Source organism: Tursiops truncatus, chromosome 13 (genome assembly GCF_011762595.2).
Source record: "Tursiops truncatus isolate mTurTru1 chromosome 13, mTurTru1.mat.Y, whole genome shotgun sequence".
NCBI classification, from domain to species: domain Eukaryota; kingdom Metazoa; phylum Chordata; class Mammalia; order Artiodactyla; family Delphinidae; genus Tursiops; species Tursiops truncatus.
The window spans coordinates 24,766,285-24,782,863 of record NC_047046.1 but is presented as its reverse complement, the minus strand read 5'-3'; the positions used below and the strand labels follow the sequence as shown (position 1 = coordinate 24,782,863).

At 58.6% G+C, this 16,579-nt stretch overlaps 1 protein-coding gene across 2 annotated transcripts in view; it reads right to left on the bottom strand.

The window, feature by feature from the left end:
- BCR (BCR activator of RhoGEF and GTPase) overlaps window positions 1-16,579 on the bottom strand; it is a 99,835-nt gene that overhangs the window by 38,975 nt on the left and 44,281 nt on the right. For both annotated transcript variants that reach the window (XM_033837285.2, XM_033837286.2), the window contains exons 2-4: window positions 10,132-10,298; window positions 4,482-4,586; window positions 3,958-4,143 (exon numbers count right to left, since the gene is read on the bottom strand). In XM_033837285.2, the coding sequence (XP_033693176.1) occupies window positions 3,958-4,143; window positions 4,482-4,586; window positions 10,132-10,298 (458 nt within the window). The remainder of the gene's footprint in view (window positions 1-3,957; window positions 4,144-4,481; window positions 4,587-10,131; window positions 10,299-16,579) is intronic.

Sequence of the window (16,579 nt, the reverse complement as noted above, 5' to 3'; positions counted from 1 at the left end):
TCACTGTTGAACTGTGTCCCCTCAAAATGCATATGTTGAAGCCCTAGCCCTGAGCACCTCAGAATGTGACTGTATTTGGAGATGGACCTAAAGAGGTGATTGGGCAAAAATGAAGCCATTCAAGTGGGCCCTGATCCAATCTGACTAGGGGCTTTATGAGAAGTAAAGATTAGGACACAGACACAGAGGGACGACCACGTGAGGACACAGAGATGATGGCCTCTACGCGCCGAGGAGAGAGGTCTCGGGAGAAACCAGCCCTGCTCACACCTGGATCTCAGACTTCCAGCCTCCAGAAATGGAAGGAGATAGATCTCTGTTGTTTGAGCCACCTGGACTGTAGCAGCCTTAGTAAACTAACACAGGGTCTTTGGGAGGAGAACCCCTTTCATTACCTCTCCTGCCCCCTCTTCCAGGAGCTCACATCTTCCACGTGATTTTTGAGAAGTTCCAAGCAATTCATGCACTAATCAGAACCCGAGCTGCACCGATAAACCAATGGAGATCACGTGCCCCCCGATGTGAGGCACCGACAGGACACAGCATCACTGCAGGGTTTTGTTGTTTTTTTTCCCTGCCAGAAGCGCAGAAGCTGAATCTTTTCCTGAAGAAACATCAGACCCAAACTAGAATGCACCCTTCAGAAAAATGTCAAGGTTGTGGAAGACCAGCAGAGGCTGAGAAACTGGTACAGATGGAAAGAAACTAAGGAGACCTGACAACCACGTACATCTCGTGACCTGGACTGCATCCCACTCAGAAGGAAAATGGCTACAAAGAACACGATGGCTAACTTGGGAGAGATCTGTAGGAGCATTGCATATTAAATAATAGTATCACTCAACTGTGAACCGTCCTCCGATGGAGGACCGTCCTGTGGGTTGTGGAAGAGCACGTCCTTAGCAAATACACGATGAAGTATTTAGGGGTAAAAGGGCAGAGGGACCTGCATTTTATTCTCAAACTATTCAGCATGTGTGCGTGTGTGGGGGTGGGGGTGGGGTGGGGGTGGGGGGTGTGTATACAAAGGAGAGAGAAAGAGATAAAGATTAAAGATTAAGCAAATGTGGCAAAGTGTTACAATCAGTGCAAAATGTTACAATTGGTATATCCGGCGCACACCCAGTTCTTTGTGCTATTCTTGCAACAATTCAGGAAGTCTGAAATGATTAGAAACAAAAAACCGGAGCTGATAAAAATTCAGCCAGAAACAAAGCCCCCGGATGGGTAGCAATAACCCACAGCCCCACAGGAAGGGGAGTTAAGGCGCCGTCAGGACAGGGCTTCCTAGCTACCAGGTGTGGCTCATGAGTTCCCGGGTAGCAGAGGTACCAGGGCTGGGGCATCACAGGCTCCTCGGGTCCTAAGACTCTCCTAGCTGGGGAGCCTGACCCCGCAGTGCTGATCTGAAAGGGACGGGGACGGTGTCTGTCTGTCCTTGGGGAGACCCAGCGCCCCGCCCTGGCGGCACACACAGGTGAACATGCAGCACGTGGTTCCTGGGGCTCCACTTCCCACCGCGGCCCCACCTCTCTCCCCACGTCTTTGCGCTGCAACATCTGATATGTGAAGGTAGTTCAAGGACACCAGGGAAACCAGAGGAAACTTTCCAAATTCTGGTGTTCATCAGACTATTAAATTTTTTTTTTTCAGTTTCCGAGTGACTTCAGAGTGTTACTTGGGGAAGAGCGTGGTTGCAGTTTCTGCCCACAACACAATTCTTCGAAGATGTGGGCTTCAACGATGGGGAGCACCTGCGTCAAAACACAGCCTTCGGCTCTCTGGCCACGGGAAAGGGGTCCCGGGCGGGAGAGTCTGCAGCCCGGGGCGGTGGCCAACAGGAAAGCCACACCCGGGCGGAATGCCGGAGCCCAGCATGAGCCAAGACAGGCCGGTGGTGGGCCAGCTGGGCGTCTGGGCGGCCCAGGAGGGCTGGGGGCTGGCGTGGCGGTGGGCCAGCTGGGCATCCTGGCGGCCCAGGAGGGCTGGGGGCTGGCGTGGCGGTGGGCCAGCTGGGCGTCTGGGCGGCCCAGGAGGGCTAGGGGCTGGCGTGGCGGTGGGCCAGCTGTGCGTCTGGGCGGCCCAGGAGGGCTGGGGGCTGGCGTGGCGGTGGGCCAGCTGTGCGTCTGGGCGGCCCAGGAGGGCTGGGGGCTGGCGTGGCGGTGGGCCAGCTGGGCGTCTGGGCGGCCCAGGAGGGCTGGGGGCTGGCGTTCTTTCACCGCGTGCTCTGGGCACTTAGAGAGGGCCCGGTGACCTTGGCCACCCCACCCCCAGAGGACCGGCTGCCCTCGGGAGGGAGAACACTCCAGGGAAAGAGCACAGGAGGCCCGGGCAACCCTCTAATCAGGATTAGGGGTCCTCAGAGGTGGAATCCCGGTCACCCAGGCCTACCCAGCACCCGCCTTCGAGGGCATCCCAGGATGGGGGCTCGCGGTGCTGGGAGGTGGCCTCTTTGCTGCCCCTTATATAGAGACATGCCCCACCAGCCTCCACCTAAAGAGACTGGCTCCCCCTTTAGACCCAGAGGTGGGGGCCTCCTCACACATGAACCTCACGCTTTGGAAGACAAACATCGCTCCGGCAGCTCCGTCTGAGAGTTTTCTCCATCGTCCTCATTACCCACGTCTCAGTTCAGTGTTCACCGAGCCTGGTCCCTTCCGGGGGTGGCTGGGCTAGTGCCAAGGGTCCACCAATCCGTTTCATCTGATTACTAGATTTTCCCAATCCCGTTGACTTTTTAAAAGCCGAATCCTTCGCTCCTCGTGGGCCCCGAGGTCAGCAAATGGCCAGAGAAGGTCCCTGACCTGCCCCCACGGCCGCCTCTCCCTCCCTGTAACCAGGGATCCAGAGCTACGTCTGCCGAATGGACTCCCAGCCAGTTTGGGCCCACTGAGCCCTTGCAGAAACCCTTGTTCTGTCATCCAGCACCACCCACCCTCCAGTATTATGCCCCTGAAGGCAGGGGCAAAGCACTCTTCCTGGAGGCACACAGACCAGGGGTACCGTCTGGGCAGGTGACCTCCTGCCCCTCGGCCTCCTCACTTGCACGGGGTGGAGATGGGACCTGCCTGGTGGGGCTGCCTCAGCTCAGCTGAGACAGGGCACCCGCAGGCCCCCTGGAGCCCCCTGATCAGAGCTGAACCCGCTACCTGGGGACCAGAGGGCCTCACGGTCCCTCGGTTCACAGCCCGGCATGGCCATCCCCAGGTACAAACCAGCCCTCCTGCCTTCCTCCAGCCTGTCCACAGGGCACGTCCTGATTCCTGCAAGCATCCAGGGAGCTGCTGTCACAGTCGCTAGCATTTAACGTGCCTCCAGGTCCCCAAAATGGCTGCGGCGGGAGCTGGGGCCACACGGAAGGCCTGTGCTCACCACTTCCTCAGCTAGGGACCCCCTGGGGACCCAAGGGCTCCTCTCGTATGACCCTTTCATTGAACAGCCTTCCCTCCCCAAACTACTTTTTTTTTTAAATTCTTGATTAATTCAAGAGCCTTTAATTCATAGAACTGCAAAAATGATATAAAGTACAACAAACCCCCGCTGTCCCCACCTGTGCTTTGCCCCTCCAGGCTCTGCCTGCCCCAGTACCCCTGCCCAGAGTCTGAGTCCTGTTCCCAGGGCAGCGGCTTCTTTGTGGTCCAGAGGGGACCAGTCTGGAGACTGGGAACCTTGAGTAAAACTGAGCAGACCCAGAAAGGACCAGAGATGTCACTGGGGCCAGCAGAGGGAGGGGAGCCTCGCTTTCACGCGGTCCAGCAGTGGTGCTGTGGCGGCACCCCCTCCCCACAGCCCCCCTTCGGCATCCCAGGCAGTAAGATGTGTCCAGGACTCTCCCTCCCCATCATGCCCTCAGCAGCCTCGCCCGCAGGTGGCACCAGGCTCAGGGAGAGGCCTGGCCCCCGCCCGTCACCCCGTCACCCCCAGGAGGCTGCCGGGTCTCTGCTCCGGGTCACTCACCAGCTTCTGGAAGAGGTCGCCCACGCGCTGCTGGCGGCTCCACTGCTGCAGGCGGGGGAGGAGCCCGTCGTAGAACTCCTTGTGGATCTCATAGAGCTCAGGCACTTTGAAGAAGATGGTCTCGATCTGCTGGCTCGTCAGCACCGGCTGAGAGGTGGTGGCAGCAGCCTTCAAAGGTTTCATGGGCTGGAAGAGGGCACAGGTGACTGGCGGGGCAGCACAGGTGTCAGGGCTCGCCACTTGTCAAGTACATTGTGGTCACGTGACACACGTGCTTTTATTTTTTAAATTCCATTAACAATAAAAATTGAAAGCCAGCTTGGTTTGGTACCCGAGTCTTTCACTGGCATCCACTGCCCCTTGGGGAGGCCCAACCTCCACAGAGGTGGCATGTCCTGCCTGCCCACAGGTGTGTCGAGGATCCTGGGAGGGTGGGCTGCTCCCAGGCTGACCTGGGACATGGGACGCGTGAGCAGAGCTCTCCAGGGCCCATCCTGCCCGCTCAGCCCCTGCACCCTCCTCACCAGCAGCAGCGCCTCCAGGTGGCTCAGGTAAGTCTCCTCGCTAGCCAGGATTCCAGACAGGACCCATTTCCTCATCTCTGAGCCCTTTTCCAAGTCCAGCTCACTCTGCAGGAGAAACGGACAAAAGTCAGACCTGGGGGAGGGTGCTCGAGGCGGCCCCTCTCAGAGAGGAAGCCAGCTTGTCGACCTGAGGACAAGCTTCCCGAGAAGGTTCCAGGTGGGATTAAATGAGGAAGGCATGGGGGTCCCGGCACGTCAGCTCGACTGTGGTCGCTGCAAATTCTGGATGGTCATCCAGCTAAGCCAAAGGCCACCCGTGGTCTTGACACCAGGAAACGGGCAGTTTGGAGCTGAGCAGGGCGGGCAAGGCCTCTCTCCACACCTTCTACCCGTGACCGAGGACTGGCTGTCCTGGAAGAGGCTGAGCCCAGGGGGCGTCGGGCTCCCCACACGGCCACCCCGACTCCTTCCACAGTTCCCCTCTCCTCTCCTGGTACCTGCCTCGCCGGCCTCTGTGCCACTGCCACCAGACCCTTGGACCGATCAGGCCCGGGCAGCACCGCCTCCCTCCCAGCCACAGTGGTGGGGCTGGGGGCTGTGGCCACCTGCCCAAGGGAAACCCCATCCCCTGGGTTCAGGGCCTTTGTCCCTTGAACCTGCTCTTCTGAGCCTGCTTTCCAGACTCTGGACCCGCATACATGTGGGCTACGGCAAGGTCCCCCATTCCCTACTACTAAACACCCCTACTATATGTGGGGTGATGCTCTGCTGCCTTTGCCTCAGAAGCACAGAGCTGACGTGTCCTTGGATGCAGGGGGGAGGGTCCAAGATGGCTGGAAGACCACGTTCCATCCCTAGTTGTGATGGTGCTACGGGGGCAATGTGTCCCTGGTGCCCGAGAATGTGACTGTGTGCAGAGAAAGGGTCTTTAGAGAAGTAATCGAGTTAAAATGAGGTCATTAGGGTGGGCCCTAGTCCAAAATGACTGGTATCCTTCTAAGAAGAGACTAGGCGATCAAAAGGTACAAACTTCCAGTTAGAAAATAAATAAGCCCTGGGGATGTAATGAACAGCACGGTGACTACAGTTAATGATACTGTATCGTATACGTGAAAGTTGCTGAAAGAACAGATCTTAAGAGTTCTCATCACAAGAAAGAAAATTTGTAATCGTGTGGTGATGGATGTTGACTTACAGTTAGCGATCATTTTACTATATATATATATATATATATATATATCAAGTCGTTATGTTGTACACCTACAACGGGTATGTTATATGTCAATGCCTCAATATAAACAAGAACAAGAGAAGGAGATTAGGACACAGACACACAGAGTGGGAGGACACAGGGAGAAGATGGGCATCTCTAGGCCAAGGAGAGAGGCCCCGGGAAAAACCAACCCTGCTGACTTCCAGCCCCCAGAACTGGGATAAATCAACCTCTGTTGTTTAAGCCACATGGTCTGTGGCACTTTATTACAGATGCCCAGGAAACTCATACAGATGATGATTCCAAAGGCAATGAAACTGCTGTTTTCATCGACTTCCTGGCCACACCCCTCACTTGCTCCTGGACCACCAACAAGGCAATCTGGTGTCAGGTTGGCCGTGCCCATGGCCTGTGCTCCACCAGGCTGAGGCTGCCCTCCCTCTGCCCGGCCTGTGCTGACCGGCCTCACTGCAGTCTGAGGGAGGCGCGAGATGTCTGGGGCCCTGTGTCCAGAGGAGGGGACGTAACAGCCCTGTGCTTTCCGCCATTGGTTTCCCAGCCTGTGGGTGAACGGGAGGCAGCTGCGTGTGCACACATCGGGGACAGCCAGCAGAGTTTTGGCTAAGCGCCACTCCGGGGAAAGGACACCCACGTCCCACACCAGACCCCACGTCCAGACCACGCTGGGCAGCGGCTCCAAGGGTGGGAGCCTCTGGGGCACAGTGCCCGGGACACACAGGTGCTCCACGGAGACTCACAGAATAAACCAACCAATGAGAGGATCCAGACCCGCCGGCTGGGCCCTGGCTTGGCCGCATCTTTACAAAGCTCCAAGGGCCCCTCCAGGGAACCCCTGTCCGTGAGACAAGCGGGTCCTGGGGTCTAGGACCATCCACGCAGGCTGCTCGGGGCCCCCAGTGCCACCACTATCAGCACAGATGTGCAGGGTGAAGGGATCCCATCATCTCCTCTCACCTCAGATCACAGAGGCCACGTCGCGAGCGGAGGCGCCTCGGGGAAGCAAGCTCCCAGCGGACACTGCGCGGACCCTGCACGTGCCTCCCAGCGGGTCCAGGGTGAAGGCTCGTGCGCCCAGGAACAACCCCACTACTGTGAGCACAGCCAGTGGGGCTGCTCCCACCGCCGCGGCCTGGAGAGCCGGGCGGAAAAGGCACGTAGGCAGGGCAGCGCCCCGTCCAGCTCTCCGTTCCAGAGGGTGCAGCCAGCTCAAGGGAACGTCTGGGCGGGGGCGAGGGCACCTCTCCTCAGACTACAACCTTCTCCTGAGCCTCAAACAGGCCAGTGGCAGCAGACAGGGACGGCTCGGCTCGGCCTGGACACTGGTCCACCCCACCCGGAGGAGAGAGGGTGGAGGGGAAGTGCAGAAGAGAGCAAAGGCCAGGGCGGGGACCAGCGATGTTTACAACCCCACCTCGGCACGTGCCAGCGCGGGGAAGGGCGCGTGAATGCACCCAGTCCAGACGGGAGACCGCGGGAGGAGGCTGGAGGAAAAGGGCGAGTGGAAGAAGGAAGGAAGGAGGCCTCCTCTCACTGCTGCCCGGGAAGGGAGAGGGCAAGGCAACACAACCCTGAGGCTAAAAGAACAAATAAAAAATAAAAAATGAACTGGGTGTGGCAAAACAAGGTAGGGAAGCTGAGGGAGGGACCCAGGGGAACAGAACTGCCACCCGCCAGCCAGCTGCCAGGCCCACCTCCACCCGGGGCCTGGGGTGATTGGGGCGCAGAACCTGGGCCGTGAGGGCTGGCTGCTCCCGGCTGGGATGTGGTGGTCAGCACAGCTGCAGAACAAAGGACACCACCTCCCCACAGGACAGCAGCCGGGGGTGATGCCCAGACCCTCATCTTTATCCTGACACTCGCTGGCTGGCACTGTATAGTCATGGGTCCAGGGGAAACACAGGCAAGACTGGCAGGCATCTCTGAGAACGACCAGGGATGGAGAATGTCACTGACGCTCAGCGCCGGGACAGCCTCGGTCACCAGGATCCACCCTACATGGCCACCTGCATCCTTTCCACAGTGCCCCAGGCGAGGGGGGAGCCTGGCCTCTGCTGACCCCTTACCCACCCCTGGGGACGGGTATGCACGGAGCTGACCTGCACCCCAGGAGGCCACCGAGGCCCCAAGTTGCCATGGAGTCCCCAGGAAGGTCCTCCTGACAGCTCACCACTCAAAGGGCCCAAGCTCGGCAGCCGGGGGTGAGCCCCGCCCGGGAAGGTAGGGACGGACAGGGATGAGCAGGGACCCCTCCCCTGGCTGATGGGGATGAGGCACCTTTGACCTCAAGATCACCATGCTTTCTGTGGGTGCTAGAAAGTGACAGCTGCATCGTCTTCAAACCCATAATCAAAGATGAAAGAAGGAAGTCTCACTGCAGAGCTGACGGGGGACCCGGAAAGTCAGGGCTGTGCCTGTCTCCAGGGGAGTGAAGGGTGCCCACCCTGGGGCTCCAAGCCCCTAACCACGGGGCTTCTGGAACAAAACAGTGCCGCCCTCCTCTGATCGAGTCCCCATCTCACTCAGGTGCTTCCTGACACCTCTCTGAGCCAGGTGGCCTGCTGGGGACTGGAGCCCCCAGGCCTGGCAAGCAGGTGCAGCCTCTAGCCTCGTGTGTAATGTGAGAGAGGCAGGAGCGGGTGAGCAACTGGATCTGGACAGGCTCCACAGCAGATAAGCCCCTCAACTGGGGGCTAAAAGGTGGGGGCAGAACCCCAAGTCAGTGTGGCAGGGGTCTGAGGGCAGGAGCCCAGGGAGAGGTAGGTGGGCATCCAGCCGCACAGGGCCTGGGGCACAGGGAGGGCAGAGCAGCCTCCTCAAGGGGCCCGAAGTAGAGCGAGGTGGTGCGGGGGGAAGACAACCCTCAGGGACCACAGACGGACAGGGAAGACTGTCCAAGTTCAGGGCTCAGCCGTAAGGAGGCTTGTCTGTACCAACTGACACCCACAACGCAGGAAGAAAGGGGGTGCATCAAAAAAAGGCAAGGCAGGGCTTCCCTGGTGGCGCAGCGGTTGAGAGTCCGCCTGCCGATGCAGGGGACGCGGGTTCGTGCCCCGCTCCGGGAAGATCCCACATGCCGCGGAGCGGCTGGGCCCGTGAGCCGTGGCCTCTGGGCCTGCGCATCCGGAGCCTGTGCTCCACAACGGGAGAGGCCACAGCGGTGAGAGGCCCACGTACCGCAAAAAAAAAAAAAAGGCAAGGCAGTTGAGGGAAAGACTGTCAGCTGAGGGGTTGGAAAGGCTTCAGATCTGGTAGCTGTATGGTCTCAAGCAAGTCACTTTGCCTCTCTGAACCTCAGTCCCCTCGTCTGTAAAATGGTGAAACTGGCTGTTTGGTAAGAAGCTGCACGAGGGAGGTATGCATTACACATGGGCTCCCCTCCCACTCCCGTTTCAGGACGAGAAGCCTGCCCAGCACGGTGGTCTTCAGAAATCACAAAAGCTAAAGAAAGAAGTAGTTTTGTAGCTAAGGCGCCAGCCCAGCGGAGAGGCCACTGCAGTGAAAAGATATGCTTCCAGCCACATGGAAAAGCAGAGTCCTCTCACTCTCTCTCTCTTTTTTTTTTTTGCTGCGCTATGTGGCATGCAGGATCTTAGTTTCCCGACCGGGGATCAAACCCGTGCCCCCTGCAGTGGAAGCACAGAGTCTTAACCACTGGACCACCAGGGAAGTCCCTCTCTCTCAGTTTTAAACTCAGAGTGGAGATTACCCAGAAACAAGCTAAGCAGAAGGGGGAAGGTGTGTGTCCTCAGGGACAGTGGGACCAGAAAGACAGAGGTGCCCCAAGGACAGCACCCTCTCAGACCAAAAGGAAAGACCCCGACAGGTCAAAGGGGTGCCTGGCTGGGCCCTAATGCACCTCAGAAGTGCCCGCTTGAGCCGTGGGACCGCTGAGAGCGTGAGGACCCTGAGCCAGGCTGGGCTGGCTCACCAGCTCCGCCACCACCCCAGCCGTGTGTCCACGAGACAGGCACCTGCAGGATGCGCCGGCCTGCACTCGCCATGGACCTCGGGGCCTCAGTTCTCCATCTGTAGAGTGGAGGTGATGGCGGGACCATTAATGACAATGAGACCTCAGGAGAAAGACCCTGGAAAGTGGATGAGTCACGTCAGCATCTCCTCTGGCAAAAAGGGGCCAGTGCTCTGGGTGTGGACACCACCCTGCTCGGCACCCTGCTGGGGCCACCACCCCAGTTTCCGCTGCTTTAGACGGCAGCCGAGTTCTGGGCCTCAGCACGGTTGCCTGCCTCGTCCATGCCCCACCGACAGAGCCCCACGACCCCCCAGCTCATGCTCCCGGCAGGCGGTCCCCACGCACCAGATGGGGGAATAAGGGCTTTAGTGACTGACTTCCGACTGTTGGCTGTCCCATCACCCACTTGCTACTGCTGGCACCCGCCCTCCCACCCCGGGACTCACCACTTTGGTGGACTCCGGTGCATCCCGGCTGCCCCTGCCCTTGCTGCCGAGGTGGGGCGAGGAGGAGGGTGAGTCATCCATGTAGGGCAGCCCGTCCTGGTGCCGGCGCTGCTCCTCGGCCCGGTCCGTGGCACAGCCGTACCCCGGCGGCGTCCCGAATGGTGCATCTATGTTGCAGAGAAGCAGCCTGTGTTAGAGCCAGGAGAGGGGCTCCACGCCCCACCAGTCACCTACAGGCGTGGAACAGGGGCCTCAGGTAGGCTGACCTCACCTTCACAACTGACGGCACCCAAAGACGGCAGCGCGAGGAGGGGACGAAGCAGCAGCCCCCTGGTCAGGCGACACGAGGCTGGGCTTTCGACAGCTGTGGGGCAGCGGGAGGGGGCCCTGAAAGGTGGACCCCAAACGCTAGTGTCTTGCCGTCAGGGACATTCTTTTCCCTTTGTGGGATCCGACCTGATCCTGCTGACCTAGGTGCAGGGCCAGGAAACAGGATGCAGGCCTCTCCCAGCCGAGTGTCCCTGTGAGCACAGAGAGTGGCTTATGCTACAGCAGGCTCCCTATTTGGGGGTACCTAGTTATAGAGCTAACACCTTCCTACAGGCACCTGACGGCAGTCAGCCCCATCCCAGGCCAAACCACAAAGCCCACACGTGCTTCCAAGCCCTTGGCCCTTTGGTAGCTCCGTTCCCAGAACTGTTTTAATTCAGGGGAGCCCCTCACTGGGACATCAACTCACAATGGCCCAGCTTGTTCCAAATCTCACATGAGGGCCACTTCTCGACCCCTTCCAAAGGGCACCCGGGATTTCCAAGAGGTCATCCCAACTGGGTTAAGTCACGTCACCATGACTCACCTGCAAGCAGACCAAGGCTACAGCACAGGTGGCCTCCGGGGCGGTCAGTCACCAGTTTACAACAACTGACACCACCAAACACTGCCCAGGCCAGGTGGGCACAGGGCCCAGCACAGGGCCACTCTCGGGCTTCCAGAGCCTGAAATGTGACTGTTCTCACTTCCTTCCGTGTGGGCAGCCTGGAGGAGCTCATGGCAGGCTAAGACCGGCCACCGAGCTGCGGGCACCCACACGGCCAAAGTCCCAGCTCCCTCCCACGCCTCTGCCTCACCCCATTCCTCCACCTCCAGTCCCAGCTGGTCACATGCCTTCTAACAGGTGTCCTTAGCCCTGGCTACAGGGCAGCATCGCCTGGGGAGTTTTGAAAACAGACCGAGTCAGATGCCCGGGGTGGCCTGGGCCCTGGTGGCTGTAAAGGATTCCCATCGGACCCCAGCAGACAGCCAGGGCAGAGATCCTGCACTACCCCCACCCGGCCTGGCACTGTGCTGGTTGCCATGCCGATCCGCCCGTGTCCTTGGTGTCTGCACTCAGGTGCCAGCCGCAAAGGCCAGGCTGGGTTCTGCCTGTGTGTGTGTCCACAGGAGGGTCCCAGCAGAGGCTAGTTCTGGGGTGAGTGTAGCAGGAGGACCCCAAGAGCCGCACAGAGGCACCCTGGTACCTCTTAATCCCATGGACCCTTAATCCACGGACCATCATAGGGGCTTTAGTTACCAAGATCGTTGTGTTATCACCCACAGACCCCCTGGACTTTGGGTTTTGTATTGTCCTTGCAGGATAGTCCGAGGCCATGGTCAAGTTCTGCCTCCTCCTCCTGAGAATTTGCAAAGGCACTTAACTAGCTTTCACTCAGGATCCCCAAGGACAGCTGGGGAGGGGTCAACTGTATTAAAAACCACAAAACCCTGTTAATGCAAAATCCTAGTTCCATACCCCACCCTCCAAAACAGGTCTGACTCCAGCTTCCACTTCCTTCTGGGAATCACAGGTTTGTTTGCTTGTTTAAATAAAATAAACACGAGGCCTTCTTTTCCTAAATTGCAGCAACCCCTACTCGAAACGTGCCAACCACGGGAGCTGCTTCCGACAGCAGCTGGGCACGGGCGGAAGGCTTCAGTTGCCAAAGCCTCACTCCCCGCAAACCTGAATGGTCCCCCTGGGCCACGGGGCTCTCTGCTCTGGCCCTGCAACCTGGGACTCACCCTCCAGGTGGGGCAGGTGGGCAGCTCTAAGCCGTGGTAGGAATGTCTCAGAAGCGAGAGGCTCTGGTCTTGTCCAGGGGGCTGCACACCTGAGATGGTGCGGTTCACTTAAGCCGTCCATGTCTCAGTTTTGCTGACTTAAAATTGGGCCCGTGAACTCGACAATGGATAGAGGCCCCCTCAGCTCTAAAACATCACTGTCACTCTTTAGGGCGGCCGGCCATGCCCTCCCCACCTCCTTCAACAGGTCCCATCCTCTGCCCCCAACTCCTCCTCTGGGCCCGGCTTTTCCATTAGCTCAGAATTACCAGCGTCCACATATCCTAAGAACCTTTGAACTGTTTTTTAAAAAATAACAATCTTGGGCTTCCCTGGTGGCACAGTGGTTGAGAGTCCGTCTGCCGATGCAGGGGACACGGGATCGTGCCCCGGTCCGAGAAGATCCCACATGCCGCGGAGCGGCTGGGCCCGTGAGCCATGGCTGCTGAGCCTGCGCTCCGCAATGGGAGAGGCCACAACAGTGAGAGGCCCATGTACCGCAAAAAAATAAATAAATAAAATAAAATAAAAAATAAATAAATAAAATAAAAAATAACAATCTTAAAAAGTCAACATATTCTTTATCGCCTGGTAGAACACTGAGCACGCCACCTGATTTCCAGGCCCGTGACCGCGCTGAGCTCATGACCAAGGTCAAATCAACACTGAGTCTCCAGTAAGAACTTCAGGGTCAGGCTCAGGGCCCCAAGGCTCACCCCCAAAACTGCAAGAATTCATGTTTGTGAAACCACGTGCTGGTTCCACGATATCCCGGCTACAACCTGGTGCAAAACCAAGTCATCCCCCCCACCCCGTGAGGGTCTGCTGGCCCGTGTCCAGGGGGACCATAGGCTCCGACGTGGATGCTTCACCCCCACCAGGTGAGACTGAGGGGCCAGATTCGCAGCCAGATGCCATGGCATAGTGAGGAGGCTCCCTGGCAACTAAAAACCCAGCCATCTTCCCTCTGCACACACCTCCCCAAACCGACGTCTGAGGAACTGATGCTTTTAAGCCTGAGTTCTGGATGGCTGGCCACCCCTCCTGCATCCCACCTGAGGGCTCAGTCTACTGTCCAGCTCATCTGGACTCAGCACCCCTCATTTCACTGACCCCCCAAGACTGCTCCGATGCAAGTGCGATGGGCAGGAAGAAAGCCCTCAGGTTGCCTCTTCCCGCTTCTAACCAGCACACAGGGACCTGCCTTCCTCTCACCCTGTGGGAGGGTTTTCATACCTGAGGTCCCCACACCACAGGGGTCCCCCTCCTCTTGAGCACAAGGTGCATTCTTTGGGGATTTGGAAAGCCACTGTCTCCCCAGAACCAGAGCAAAGTGAGAGAGAGGCCTTGCTCTCCCCTCCTCTGCCAGCAACACCCAGCGGGAAAACCTCTCTGGGCCTGGCCACCTGGTGACATGGTGGCCGCTGAGGCCAGGCACTTCCTGCAAAGCTCTACCCAAGGCTGAAGCCAAACACAGGAAAGAAGCGGGCATGGGCCTGGGATCCCATGGCTTCTAGAGGCTCAGTGAGATGAAGGAGGCTCAACCCAACTCAGAGCCAGAGGGGAAGGGGGAAAGGGAGGGAGGGGGGAGGGGAGGGGAGGGAGGGGGAGGGAGGGGGAGGGGAGGGAGGTGGGAGGGAGGGGAGGGGAGGGGAGGGAGGGGGAGGGCAGGGGAGGGAGGGGGAGGGGAGGGAGGGGAGGGGAGGGGAGGGAGGGGGAGGGGAGGGGAGGGAGGGGGAGGGGAGGGAGGGGGAGGGGAGGGAGGGGAGGGGGCAGCGAGGCTGAGTCACAGCTCCCCGCTTAGTGTGGAAAAAGGTTTGCACAGTGAAATCTGAAACCTCCTCTCCAGGCAAGTTGGCTCAGCAGCCTCCAGCCAAGCACTCTGCAAATCTAAAATCCATCCTCCAATGCAAGGAAAAAAGGCAGCCCCCACCCCGCCTCCAAAAAAGCAGAAGGAAAAGGGTCGGTTCGGCCGGGGGTGGGGGGGGGTCCCAGTCGGTGCCCAGGTCCCATCCCCTTCTTACACCTCAAGGACAACACTGGTTTAAAAAAATCCTTCAAAAAATTAAACATAGAATTCCTAAATGATCTAGCAATCCCACTTCTGGGTATGTACTCAAAGGAATTGAAAGCAGGGACACGAACAGATATTTGCACACCCCAGTTCACAGCAGCACTGTTCACAAGAGCCATCGATGGGTGACAGATAAACAAAATGTGGTCTATCCATATATCCACACAATGGAATAGCACTCGTCCTTAGAAAGGAAGGACATTCCGATATCTGCTTGCTTGCAACGTGGATGAACCCTGAGGATGCCATGTTAAGTGAAATGGGCCGGTCACAGAAAGACAAATTTACTCTATGACTGCACTTATATGAGGTCCCTAAACAGTCAAATTCATAGACACAGAACGTGGAATGGTGGTTACCAGGGGCTGGGGGTAGAAGAGAATGGAGTTACTTTTTAATGGGGACAGAGTTTGGTTCAGGAAGATGAAAAGAGTCCTGGAGACGGACGGTGGGGATGGCTGCACAACAACGTGAGCGTACTTAATGCCGCTGAACGGCACACATAATGATTAAAGTGGTCCACTTTATGTTACGTACATGACACGTTCCTAAGCCCCTCCCGCCAGTGGCAATGGTGAGGTGCCAGTACCGGGGGAGCAAACGAGGGCAGCTTCCCTTAATCTCTAGCAGCCCCTCGGCAATCACACCTAAAATAAGCACAAAATAAGCATAGAACTGAAACTTCCAAGGGTGTGCTCCCTGAGAGAGGTCTGGGTGATGGCCGTAGGCTCCAGGACACCCTCCCACCTGTGTACGGTTGAGCAATAAAGACGATAGGGAAGCCTGGGCTTTCTCTGTAAATGCAGCCTCAAGGGCAGCCCCTGCCATCACGCTGCCCACCCGTCAACCTGGCAGAGCCGCACGCCACGCCGGGTCCGAACCACCCTTCTCCTCTGAGTTCACACACCCCTTCCCAGGCCTCTTCCCTGTCCACCTGCATTCTCCCCAGCCAGGATGGATGAGATCCCTGCCAGCCGGGCTCCTGAGGTCAGAGGAGGACCTGGCCCATCGCAGATCCGTGCCTGCAGCCCCCCGACGCTGTCCTCCCTGCCCTGGCAGAGCCACGCCACACCAGCCCGGAAAGCGCCACCTGCCCCCGGACCAGCCTCAGTCCCTCAGCCCCTCACAGGGCCCCCAGGAGCCTCGACACGCCCCTCCTCATTTCTGCTTTTGCACCTCAGGGAGCAAGACCCCCTCCGAGGCCTCTGCTGGGCCCTGCGGGACCCCCGCTGCAGGACTCCCATGAAACGTGTGCCCGGACCTCTGGCTGCTCACCTCCTGGGGGCAGCCAAGCAGGGGGGTCCTCCCGGACCGGAGGTGCCTGGAGGGTCCCCAGTTCCCACCTCGGCTACCTTGCTGCTGCGAGATCCCAGCCCCGTCCCACCCCTCAGGTCAACGTGCCCTCCCCACCCCATGAGTCTGGAGCAGGCCCTCAGGAGGAGCAAAGGTTACAGCTCTCAGCCCTCCCTGCCCAAAACAGACAAGGGACGGAGGAGAGAGGTCTGGGGAGCAGGGAGTGGCTCGCTGATAAATACACATGGGGTCAAGAGGACACAACAGGCGACTTCCCTGTCGGTCCAGCGCTTAAGACTCCGTGCTTCCACTGCAGGGGGCACGGGTTCGATCTGGGAACTAAGATCCTACAAGCTGCGTGGCGCGGCCAAAGAAAAAAATAGAAGACAGAACAGGAAAAGGGGCACCGGGAACTCGGGCGGGGTGACAGGAAGACCCTGGCAGCGGGTGGTCTCCATCCCCGTTGACACTGCCAGCAGAGGGCTGGGCTGTATTTATTTACAGAGTTAAAAGCAGATCAAATACTGGCTTCCTTCCTGCGTCTCGGTCAGCTGCAGCGTGAGGCAGCCCTGGAGCCCTCACCACATCGCATGGTGTCTGCAGAAGCCCCCTTCCCGGCTCCTGCCCTCCTCTCCCGGTCCCACACCCCTTCCCGGTCCCAGGGCAGCAGCACAGTGGTGCTGGTGGTGCAGTGTTGGGTACTTTCACAGATAGCAGCTCACATCCTTGCGGGGGGTCCTGCCAGGTAGGCATCGCCCCTCTGGGAGAGGCTCAGAAAACTGGGCGGGGAGGGACGTCCAGGTCTCACCAAAGGGCCCACAGGCTCCACGAGACACAGCTGACTCTGGACCCCACACTCATCCTGAGCTTTGAGCCCTCCTCCTCCTGCTGCCCTGTGTGCTGAGAGCAGATTCCATCTGTGGGACGGGCCACTGGTCCTGGGGCTCCGTGTCCAAGGCTGGCTCCTTTATTTGTAGCAGAACT